The sequence below is a fragment of the Chenopodium quinoa genome, unplaced genomic scaffold (assembly GCF_001683475.1).
Source record: "Chenopodium quinoa cultivar QQ74 unplaced genomic scaffold, ASM168347v1, whole genome shotgun sequence".
In the NCBI taxonomy this organism is placed as follows: domain Eukaryota; kingdom Viridiplantae; phylum Streptophyta; class Magnoliopsida; order Caryophyllales; family Amaranthaceae; genus Chenopodium; species Chenopodium quinoa.
The window spans coordinates 9,229,967-9,242,530 of NW_018743920.1; the positions used below are offsets into that span (position 1 = coordinate 9,229,967).

Genomic DNA, 12,564 nt, shown 5'->3' on the forward strand with positions numbered 1-12,564 from the left:
CCTCACTTCCACCTCTCTAAGAGGGAGAAGTGAAGTTCCTTCGGAAAGGCAGAAGGGAAAAGCTGTGATGGTTCCTACCAGTTCGCCTTTCCAGAGGTGGATATTGGAGGAACACGTGCCGACGGTCAAAATTCCGGCACACATCACTTATGATGGTACTTCGGATCCGAAGGACCACATAGTCTCCTACGAGGGGCATATGTACCTTAACCCCAGGTCCGAAGCTACCTGGTGCAAATACTTTCCCACCACCCTTAAAGGTGTCGCCCAGTCATGGATCACCAAAGGGCTGAAAAAAGGCTCGATAACAGGTTGGAATGACCTCTCCAACAAATTCAAAAGTAAGTTTTCTACGGCCAATCGCCGAGAGAAAACTACTACATAACTGATGAGTCTGCAGCAAGCGAAAGACGAAAGTCTCCGAGATTACTTGACTCGCTTCAGCAGCGTGGTACCAAAAGGCCAAAGGGATTAAGTGCTTTGGCTCAGGGGTCCTTAAGAAAAAGATCATCTTTGGGGATTGGAAAGGCTAGTTCCGCGGCTTGGCCGAAAGATTCAGACGGGGATCAACCGAAGAAAGGGAGGTCTGCTGATATTGACAGTAGGCCCGAACCAGAAGAGCCTGGCTCCAAAGCAATGGAGTCAGGTGAACAAACTGAGTGCATACCGTTGACCGAAGGAGATACCGAAAAATGTGTCAACATCGGACAAGGGCTCGATCCGAACGTCCGGGTTGAATTAATCCAAATTCTTCGGGACAACCGAGATGTGTTCGCATTCACAGCAGCTGACATGCCGGGAATGGATCCGAACCTTATCTCTCACAAGCTTAATGTTGACCCCACATGTCGCCCAGTTAAGCAAAAGAAGCGGAATTATTCCGCTCAAAAGAACCAAGACATCGCAGCCGAAGTAAAAAAACTTCTGGACACAGGGTTCATCGAGCCTTGCCAATATCCAGAATGACTGGCGAATGTGGTGATGGTTCAGAAGGATAATGGCACCTAGAGAATGTGCGTTGACTTCACGGACCTAAATAGGGCCTGTCCGAAGGACTTCTATCCCTTGTTGAGAATCGATCAGTTAATCGACTCGACAAGTGGCCATGCTCTGCTTAGTTTCATGGACGCATTTTCTGGGTACCATCAGATCTTCATGCACCCCGATGACAGAGCAAAAACGACATTCGTTACAAGTGTCGGGGTGTATAACTACAAGATTATGCCCTTCGGCTTGAAAAATGCCGGAGCGACATATCAGAGGTTGGTGGACCAAGTGTTCGCCGAACAAAAAGGCCGCAATATGGAAGTTTATGTTGACGATTCCATCGTCAAAAGCAAAGATGAAAAGGACCATGTTGCGGACCTAGCCGAAACGTTCGCCACTCTGAGAAAACATCAAATGAAGCTGAATCCGAAGAAATGTCTCTTTGGCGTGAAGTCAGGGAAATTCCTTGGCTTCATGGTCAGCAAAGGGAGGATTGATGCCAATCCCGCCAAAGTTCAAGCAGCCCTTGACCTTCCCGAGCCGAAAACAAAGAGGGACGTTCAACGTCTCACTGGAAGGATGGTCGTCCTGTCCAGGTTTATCTCAAAAGCCTCGGACAAAGGGTTGCCCTTCTTCAAAGCGCTCAAACTCCCAAAATCTAAAGAGCTCATATGGGAAGAAGAACAAAAGTTAGCCTTCCAACAGCTCCGAGAGCACCTGGCCAATCTCCCAATGCTGGCAAGACCAGCCGAAGGAGAAATCTTGTACTTATACGTGGCAGTTAGCCCTGCCACAGTGAGTGCGGTGCTGCTGAAAGAAGAAGAAAGGGTCCAGCAACCGATCTACTTCTTCAGTCACACGTTGACCGACGCCGAAACGCGCTACCCCTTGCTCGAAAAAGTTGCATATGCTGTGGTAGTAGCGGCTCGGAAGTTAAGGCCTATTTTGACTATCATCAGATAGTGGTCTTGACAGATCAACCGCTGGAAAAAGTCCCCGGCAAGGTTGAAAAGTCAGGTAGACTAACAAAGTGGGCCTTCGAGCTCACTGAGTTCAGCATAAGCTGTCAGCCAAGGGCAGCCATTAAGGCCCAAGCCTTAGCAGATTTCCTGGCCGAGTGTTCCTATCAGGAAACACTCGACGAAGGAAAGAAGATCTGGAATGTATTCACGGATGGCTCAGCCACCGTAAATGGTTCGGGGGCAGGGTTAGTGATTACCTTTCCCGAAGGCAAAAACTGCGAGTATGGATTCAAATTTTCGTTCAAGGATTCTAATAACAAAGTAGAATATGAAGTAGCAATTGCTGGCTTAGAACTGTGCATAGCTCTCGAAGCCGAGCATGTCTGTTTAAAAACAGACTCTCAACTGGTCGCTAATCAGATTTGGGGCGAATATGAGGCAAAAGAGCCCTCCATGATCTCTTATCTCGCCAAGATCAAGTCAGTCATAGCGAAGCTGAGAACTTTTGAAATTGAGCTGTACCCAAGGGGCCAGAATGCTCAAGTCGACGCGCTTTCCAAACTTGCAAGTTCGACTCTCACCGAGCTGAACCGATCTGTATATGTGGAAGTGCGCCGAAACAGAAGCATTGACCAAGAAGCTGAGGTCCAATGTGTCGGGGCCGAACTGAGCTGGATTGATACCATCCTCGCTTATAAGCTTTAGGGAGAACTTCCCGAAGACAGAGTCTTGGCCGCGAAACTGAAAAGAATCAGCTCAAGGTTCATCGTCTATAATGGGGAACTCCTAAAAAAATCCTTCTCAGCCTCACTATTGAAGTGTGTGGGTCTAACAGATGCAGACTATATCCTTCGAGAGATTCACTTCGGCATCTGCGGAAACCACATTGGGGGAAGGACCCTGGCCCACAAAGCTTTAAGGGCAGGATACTATTGGCCAACCATGATTTTGGACGCCAAGGAGCTGGTGAGAAAATGTGAAAAATGCCAAAAATTCGCACCAGTCATCCATCGGCCGTCGCGAGACCTTCAGCCAATTCTAGCTCCTCTTCCCTTTGCTTAATGGGGGTTGGATATCTTGGGAGCTTTTCCCGAAGCTCCTTACCAGAAAAAGTGGCTAATAGTCGGCATTGACTATTTCAGCAAATGGATTGAGGCCGAAGCAGCTTCAAGCATAACTGAGTAAACTGTCAGGAAGTTTATCTGGCAGAATATCATCACTCGCTTCGGCATCCTAAGCTGTTTGTCTTCGATCATGGAAGACAATTCGACAACCTTCCGCTGAAGCGATACACTGATAAGTTCGGAATAAAACTGGCATATTCGGCAGTCTGTCATCCTCAAAGTAATGGCCAAGCCGAAGCCGCAAATAAACAAATACTCAAGGCTCTCAAGAAGAGGGTCGAAGATCAGAAGTCCAAGTGGATAGAGGAGCTCCCAGGAACTTTATGGTCACTTCGGACAACTGAAAAAGAGGCTACGGGGCATTCACCCTTTGAATTGGTGTATGGATCCGAAGCTAGTTTACCAGTGGAAATTGGCTCAGAAAGTCTTCGGGTCAACCAATTCTCAGCTGAAGAAAATGAGCATCTCATGAAAGAATCCTTGGATTTCCTAGACGAAATCCGAGATTCGGCCAGAGACAGAATGGCAGCATACAAACAAAGAATCAGCAAGTTCTATAACCAAAGAGTCCAGGCAAGACTCCTCAAAGTTGGGGACCTTGTTCTTTGGAATGCTGCTGCTGTTCAGAAAAGTCGCATCCATGGAAAACTCTCGGCTAACTGGGAAGGGCCTTATGAAATATACGACGAGCTCCAGCCAGGAACTTATCGGCTTCGGTAGTTAGATGGAACCGAATTGAAAAACCATTGGAATGCAGATGTACTTAGGAAATTTCATATGTAAAACCCCAATGTGGGAGAAAAATGTATGTAAGTACGTCCTCTTCCAATCAATAAAAGGCCTTTGAGCCGCAGTTAGTCACAATTTCGTTATGTCTTCATTATTTTTGTCTTCGTCATTTTTGAAAAAATTCAAGGTTTACACCCGGTGCTGTCCGAAGTATTGCATAGTGATGCACTGTACTTCGGTAAGCCGAAGAACCTGCCGATATGGGGGTAACAAATGGAACCTCGAGGTATTGCATAATGATGCACTGTACCTCGGGCGGATTTGTTGCTCTCGGCAAAGAGGTCATAGGCTTATCTAAGACATAGCCAAAAATAGGAATTGATAAAAGGCCTGAAGCATTGCATAATGATGCCCTGTGCTTCGGCAAATCAATTCCGGGTGATGATTACACCTCCGAAGTATTGCATAATGATGCCTTGTACTTAGGATGATCATTGCCCTGGCACTGTGTCCAAGATAGTCGTTCCCTCAGATGAATTAAAACCAGGCAGAATATAAGAAATAAACATAAGTGTTCAAACTGTTATGTGGCAATAAACATTCGGCTACGCCGAAAGAAAGAAAGCAATAAACTCAGAACTCCGAAGACCTTATCTTCAAAGTTCTAGGGGGGCAAGAGGTACTCACATACCGAGCTCCAAGCCAAAGCTCTGTACTTAGCCAAATGTTGAAGAAATTCAGGAAAAAAGCAATTAAATTCAAGGCTATTCAAGCAGGAAAATTGAGAAGAAAGAGCTGAAATTGTACTTCACCTATTCAGAAAAGTTAGATCTACAAATGTTGAGTTAGAACTACAAACACCAAAGTTCAGAATGTTTAACAAAAACTTCAAAGTCGGCAGCCGCTCACAAAGCGGAAAACACAGCTGCCGAAAGTACACAAAAACAAGATTATAAAGTTTGTACATGGCAGACTGAAGCAAAAGACAGGCAAAAGCAGAAGCGGAGATCATCAATTTAAGCGTAAGTCGATCCGCAAGACTTAGAGGACAGCTGCCCGAATTCCTATGCCTTGGCATCAGACTGAACACCTGAAGGGCCAGCCCCGGCTGAAGAAGCAGAAGGCTTTCCAATTTCCTTTGCAGCTTTCTCAGCTTCTTCAGCTTCGGCCTGACGAACTAGGAAGTCAATCTCTGCCTGACTAGCCTCGTTGATGCGAGGGTTGTTAGGATCCATTGACCAAGCTTCAACCTGATCCCAGTCGAGGTCCGGAGCAGCATGCAGGGCCAGGCGTCGAGCTTATTTCCAGCCATTCTCAAACCCTTCAGCAAATTCTTCTTCTGTGTAAATGCGGGTCTTGAGAAGTTCCTTCGCATCCTCGAGCTTAGACTTCTGAGCTTCCAGAGCTTCCTTCAGCTTTTGGTTGGCAGCGACCAAGTCACCCTGCTTCTTCTCGGCCTCTTCCCGAACCTGAGCAAGCTTGCTCTCATGGTCAGACATCAGGAGCCGCCGAGACTCAACATCCTTTTTCAGCTTCGCCTCAATACGGGCCTTGAATTCAGTAATGCTTTCGGCCCCGTACTCCTGGATGAGGGCATGACCTTCCTCCAGCCAAGGAAAAATGGTCCTCTCTAGATTCTGGTAACTGAGAGGAAGTTAGCGCTCATGTCTTGCATGTTCGATCTCAACCCAGACACCTCCTCTTTGGCCCTAACTTGCTTCAGCTTGGGCTTCAGTCGCATCGGCCTTATCTGCTTTGCTCTCAAGCTCATCATACATTTCCACAGCAAGGAAATGGTTATGCACAGCCTGCAAAGACAACAATCGCAGCTTAGTAGCTAGCCGAAGTGCAACACTTAGAGGAATTTTCAAAAAAAAAAAAAAAAAAAAAACGAATGAACGGAGCAGTAAGTGTTGGAAGGTTACCTGCATCAGCACCCTCTGGTTCTCCATAAGAGGGTTCGACACCTTCTCTAAAGATTCAGCGGCTCCGGTAGCAGTACCTAACATCCAAGCCCTGGCCCTGTCCAAAGCCGAGAGATTGCTCAGATTGCCGAAAAAAGTGAGAGCTGAGTCATGTCTATCCTCAAAAACTGCTCGGGCATGTGCTCGAACAGGAACCATGGGCGCCAAGCCGAAACCCATCTCAGCGGATTGAAAAGTTCTGAAAGAGTCCGCAACTGAGCTGGAGGGGATATCCGTAGGCTTGAGCACTTCAGCTTCAGCTAGCTGAGGCTCATTCTCATTAACAGCAAGCCCGGGGTCATCATCCTGGACACCCAAAGAATCCGCCTCATGCCGAACCTCCTCAAAAACGGCTCGGCGACGTGGCGAGGAGGTGAAGAGCGAGTTTGCAAATCAACCACCTCAACTACAACTTCCCGAGAGGGGGAAGTGACCTCTATGGTTGTCTCTTCCTGGACCTCTTCAAGCCGAGGCCTCTAAGCCGGTATCTCAGGCGCCCTGAACTGGCCAGGATGAACCAAGGGTCTCCTTCTCCCACCGGCCATCGGTTCTTCAGGAGTAGATTTGGGGACAGGGAAGGCTTCGGCCAAATCCTCTCTCTCTACTTTTTCTTCGTCGGACTAAAGCAGAAGAGATAGAAGGGGGGCAGATACATGTGTGAGTTAAAAAAAAAAAAAAAGAAGAGAACACACATAGAGTATAAGCACAGGTCTCACAGCCGAAGCCTTGTACTTAGCAAATTTGCACAAGTCAGACTAATCACAGCAAAGGATTGATAGAGATTCTACAAATCGTTCAAGTCCTAACATGCTGAACTAATAGAATGAGACTCGCACCCGAAGATTTATACTCGGCAAAAATTCTTACAAGTTAAGAAATTTGGGTATAGCATGCATATTTAAGCTGAAGCTACGCACTTAGAAAAATCGCAGAATCTCTCGCAAATTGAAAGTGCAGTAGGAAACTCACCGTAGTATCTAGCAGATACTCGTCGTTGTGGGCCTCTTTCTTATTTGCTTCCTTCCTTCCTGCCTCAGCAGTTGAGGCAGAGGGTCCTGCTTCGGTTTGCGGAGTAGAAGCAGCCTCAGCACCAGCAACTTCTTCAGCCAGGTGAAGGAAGAAAGGGTCAATCTTTTGATGCCAGGCCTTCTAACTTTGATACTCTAAGGCGTTGACAATTTCAAGCTTCCTCGGCTGGAGGGCAAGGGGCCGATCTTTAACCTCTATTATCTTCGGCGTATTAATGAGTGGTTCCCTCTCGTCGCTGATTCCGAGCACTTCGTAATCGATGCCCGAGTTCGCTTCGCACAACTCTGAAAATTTAAAAGAAAACGAAGATAAGTTTAGCTGAAAAAAGTAAAGTTCGCAAGTCAGCAAACAACAAAAAGGATAAAAGCATTAAAAGACTTCGGCCCCAGCCGAATTCCCCTTACGGACTTGGTATCTTTGGCTGAGGCCGACGATAGAGAGCATCTTCTCCTGGAAGATGTAATGAAAACAGGGCAGCCAAGTGCTCGGCACGTTGGCCATTCGGCCAGTAACATTCATTTTATTTCGACCAAATAACTTCATTTGGCGATGATCAAGTTCATTGAACTCATCGGGGCCGATGCTTGACATTTCGGGGTCTGGTTTTCTCAGGAAGTGGGGAGCCCCGAAATAATTCGGATGAGCTTCATCAGAGGGTACACGGATCCAGATCCACTGCCCTCTCCAATTTTTATCCGATGTGTTGTTCGGATAAGATGTGAGTAATCCCTTCTCATCTTCTATCTTCCACCACCCTAGGCCATGAAATCGGCTAGATTGGGTGTTCGGCGCAAGTTTGCGAATGCTCCGAAAACAGTGAACGCTCGGTTCAAATCCACAAAATAAACAGACCTAAATGTAGGTCATGATCCTTCTGACACTCAAAGGGGTTAGCTGAGACAAGGATATGTTGTATTCGTTCAGCAATTTGATGACGAAAGAGTGGACAGGAAATCGAAGCCCGTTTTGCAGTTGTCGGGTGTAGACCCCAATGTACCCAAGTTGGGGCCGATGAATCCTGTCATCGGCAACAGGCATTCTGCACCAGTACCCATCCTCTTCCATGATGCCGTAATATATCTCGAGTTGTTCGGCATAATGGTACTGGGCGTCGTTCTCGATCCACCAGGAATAGGGCGCAACCCTCATAATGCCCTCGTTATCCTGGACCGCGGTCCACTCCCATTCTTTGGGAGTCAGCGGCCTAGATGCCGAAGCCATGCTTCGGCCAAAGATACTGGCCTCAGCTGAATGCCTAGGTGGACGGCTGGACAAGGGCACTACCCTCAAGCCAGCGCCACTTGAAGTGGTGGCCTGCGCGGTCCCAGCATTAAGGTTCTGTGTGCTAAGGGGTGGCATCATCGACAAAGGGCGATTCCGCCTCAGAATTAGCTGCGACACTTCCTCCTCTTCCTCCTAGGCACTTGACTCGGGCCTAATGGGCTCTTTTCCGCGGTCGCCGGACATTTTCAGTTGGATGGAAGTTCGAAAAGTGCGAAAAAAAGGGGAAAAAGGAAAAATATCTCGAAAAGCAAAGAAAACCGAAGCAAATTGCTAGAAAATTACCTTATTCTGACTCGGAATTCGCCGACCGACTTGTTCGGAGAATCGGATTTGAGTTTAAAGCTTCGGATTGCGAGAAAACAGCGAAAAGAGAAATCGGGGTAATGCGCGTGTCTGGAGAGTTCTGGGTTCGATTTTGTGAAAGTGAAGATTGAAAGAAGTGGGAGTGCTCTTATGTATGTTCTTGAATTCAGTTTTCGGAAATTAAAGGGATACTAATCACCCACTAAGCACTATTTCAATTCGTGGCTACTCAAATTCTTCCCATTCAATTACAACCGCCAAAATTAAACTTCCCATTAAATTCTCTCCACTTCCCCATTATCCTTAATCAATTTTCATTAAGGTTGGTTAATTATAAATTAACGGTTAAAATCCGTACAAATTCCTCAAACAAAATTCAAATTATTTTCATTTATTTCCCTCCAAATTTCTCGGCTGCTGAAAACCCGACCCGTTATCCTCACGAATCGGGTCTGGGGGGCAAGTTGTTTGGGGTCGAAATAACTTATATTTGGGCCCAGTCCACAAATGAAAATAAACAAAGCCCAATAGGCAAGGTTCAACCCCCAAACTTTAAAAGCCAAGTCAGGTAAAACAAGGTCCAGTCAAATGGCGGCCCTTTTGACTCCTCAAGCCCATTCCACTCAATTGGAACAAGGTATAAAAGCTCACATTCTTGCATAATTACATTCATTCACACAAATTGCCTCAAGCAACAAATACTCTTGCATAGCTATTCTCTCTTGTTCTTACACTCGTACTGACTTCGGCATCGGAGGGGCCTTCCTCGGCACAACCCCCGAGGCCAGTTTACGTTTGTTCAGCTGTGCAGGAAATCCTTAATTCGGTCATTACTCGAATTGGGCTATCTCCACTCATCCGAAGGACCTGCCAAAGGTCCCATTGTTTTAACCGAAACACGAAGTATTATAATAAATTATATAATTTTTAAATGGAAGTGTTGGATTTGGATAGTTGTACGTGATTAAATTGAATAGGAACATGCATGAAATTATCCATGAAAATAGCTTAGGTAAGATGGTTTGTTAGAAATTATGGATGTTGTGCTTAGTGTATACGAAGTAGTATCTAAATTGCATAATGCTATGGACTTAAATAGCCTTAATTGTATTTTAATTAGGGTTTCACTTGTTCAACCATTGCTTGCTCAATTAGATATTAGGTAGATGGTATGATGATTAGGCTGACACACTTGCTTTCATTATTGTTTTATACGAAGAACAATATATTGCAGTTTCTTGATTGTGCAATGATAAAATGACCAATAGTTTTAAACACTTAATATTCATAATTCATAAAACTATCAAGATATTGACCCAATATTTATATAAATAACCAACCTAACAATGAATTACTTTTCATAAAATAAAAAATAGGAATTTTTTTTAAAAAACCACCCCCAAATTCACCACTTTTCTAAAATACCACCCCTTTTTTTTACGAAATTTAAAAATACCACTTGCAAGACCCAATATCAGTAGGAATTACCACCCCTCCTTTATTCCGACTTGTTTTCCATCTAATCCGGTCTGTTTTCCAATTAAAGGTCCACGTGTCACCACCCTATTTGTCAAAATTAACAAAAGTAAAAAATAAATAAAATAATTAAGAATAATCCCAACCATCCCACGACAGCCACCGCCTCCTTTTTCTCCTGCCACCGCACCGGAATAGCCAACCCCACCCAACCAACCACTTACCGGACAACCCCCACCCCAACACGACCACCTACTTTTTCTCTCACTTCATTGAAACCATTTTTATGAGGTAGGATGAGTTGTTGACAGTGGTAAATTGCGGCTGGTGTTGCGGATTATTGGACACCCAAAAATCTAGGGTTTTGAGGAGAGAGAAAGGGGAAACATTTGGGACGAAATTGGAGGGGTCTTGGTGGCCGGGCAAGAAGGGTTGGGGCTTGGTGGGGTTCACCGGAAGGCATAGTGGTTGGAAGTGGCTGGTTGGGGAGTGGGGTGGTCCGGCAGGTGGCTGTTATGGGTGGATCGGAGTGGCAGAAGGGGGACGGGATGGGCCGGATGACTGTTAAGGTTAAGGGGGATCTTTTATTTTTATTTTTTTTAAAAATTGATTTTATTTTATTTTTAAAATTTTGTTGATTTAGGCCAATAGGGTGATGACACATGGATCCTTTAGTTGAAAAACAGGTCGGAAAAAGGGATGGGGTGGTGATTCCTACTTTGCAGGTGGTATTTTAAAATTCCGTAAAAAAGCAGTGGTTTTTTAGAAAAGTGGTGAATTTGGGATGGTTTTTTTTTTTAAAAAAAAAATTCCTAAATCTAATATATATAAATAAAGTAGGCATTTTTGGAGAGCATTCGGAGCACCACGTAAGTAATATAGTTATTTCGACCAATAAGAAGAAAGAGTTGTATTTTATTTTTGAATTAAAAAATTATGTCGCCACCTAGATAAAAGTAACGAATTAGATTTGATATATCTAAAATTTTAATGCCACGTAGATTATAATCCACAAATTAAATTATTTTGATGAAAAAAATAAAGTAAAAATATAGGAAAAGATAAATTTATTAATTCAATACTACGAGTATAAGAAATCCAAAAAAAATATACTAAGAAATATTTAAATGATAAACGCTTATAATAAAGTTTGATACCTATCATTATAAGATAACTTTTGATAGTATTTATGCTAGGAAATACAAACTGTTCGTTAATTATAATTAAATTAAAATTTGTGATACTTACCATTATAAATTGACACATCATACGACACAAACAAAATTTCGTATCAATAAAAAACCCCATCAAGCGAATTTTGTGTTAATTTTTGGTCATAAATGGTCGGGTAATTTTTAGCTTAATTTTTAAAATCCTATGTTTAAATTAGTATTTCTAATTATTACTTACATTGTATTAATTTGGGATACTCAACTATTATATGTTTATGTTTTATACTAAATGTTTTTTTACATGCAGATCTAACACATCATACGACACAAATAAAATTTCGTATCAATACAAAACCCCATCAAGCGAATTTTGTGTTAGTTTTATGTCATCAATGTCCGGGTAATTTTTAAAATCTTATGTTTAAATTTATATTTGTAATTATTAGTTACATTGTGCCATAGATCTTATAGATTAGGAGCTTAATGTGTATTAACTTATACTCGTAAGTAATAAGTGAGAAATATAGATGAAGTAGCAATTTAGGAGATATACAGTCCGTAAATATGACCGTGTACAATCAACAATTTTAATGGTTGAAAGTTCAAATTTCTAGGTTTCTAGCCAGCCGAGGGAATAATTTTACAAACGTTAAACTAGTTTAAGTCCATTGTCTTGATTGATTAACTTTTACTACCATCGATCTCATTCAAAAGAGTAAATAATTTTAATTAATAGCAGCAAATATATCGGTGATAGTATTATTAGTTTGGTATAGGTCGCTTTATAATACAACTGTTAGAATGTGCTTTGGTATATTTATGTAATGCAAAGCCACAAAAATAGTTATACCTTGAAATGGTTGGCTGCCCTGGCTAGCTGGTGATTAAGCTGGGTCAGAATGTTTATTCAATTAGATCCAACAATCTTTTGGAATTTCTTGGTTCAATCAATGCAGTAATTGCTAATTTAAGCAAGTTGGGTTTTATTATTCTTGTGTTATCTTGACCATGAGATTAAAAATTTGGGTTTGACTTTGTAGACAATGTCTTAAATCATCAGGCACAATCGTTTAATCCTAGATAATTTAAGCTATTAATATAGTGAGTAAGAATAATAAGGATACATGATGTGAGTAGGGGTGTACAAAAATTGGCCCGGACCTGAAACCGGACCTGAACCGGACCGGACCTAACCCGGACCTGTTGATTCAAGTCCGGTCCCGGTTCTTAAAAATCCAGGTTCCCGGTCCCGGTCCGGACCCGGTCCAAACCCGGGGTTTTCAGGTCCGGACCTGAAACCCGGGAAAATCGTAACTAAAAAAAAAAAAAAAAAAAAAAAAAAGAAAACCAAACTCTGAAAAATTGAAACTGAGTTTTCGTGGACTTATTTGTATTTTCGGTGGACTCATTTGTATTTTTGGTGTTTGAGAATCGGGACTTTATAGACTTTATGTAGTTTTGTAATTGATAATTTTGGTTTGTATGTAATTATTAAATTATGCAACAGGTCTAAAAATCACAAAACAGGTCCATA

General features: G+C 43.1%; 1 protein-coding gene across 1 annotated transcript; it reads left to right on the plus strand.

Annotated features, from left to right (window-relative positions):
* Positions 1 to 1,155: 1,155 nt before the first annotated feature.
* Positions 1,156 to 3,793, plus strand: LOC110688614. Its single transcript, XM_021865377.1, has 4 exons — positions 1,156 to 1,439; positions 1,584 to 1,782; positions 1,947 to 2,594; positions 3,143 to 3,793. The coding sequence occupies exons 1-4, from the start codon at positions 1,156 to 1,158 to the stop codon at positions 3,791 to 3,793; spliced, it is 1,782 nt and encodes a 593-aa protein (XP_021721069.1).
* Positions 3,794 to 12,564: the final 8,771 nt, after the last annotated feature.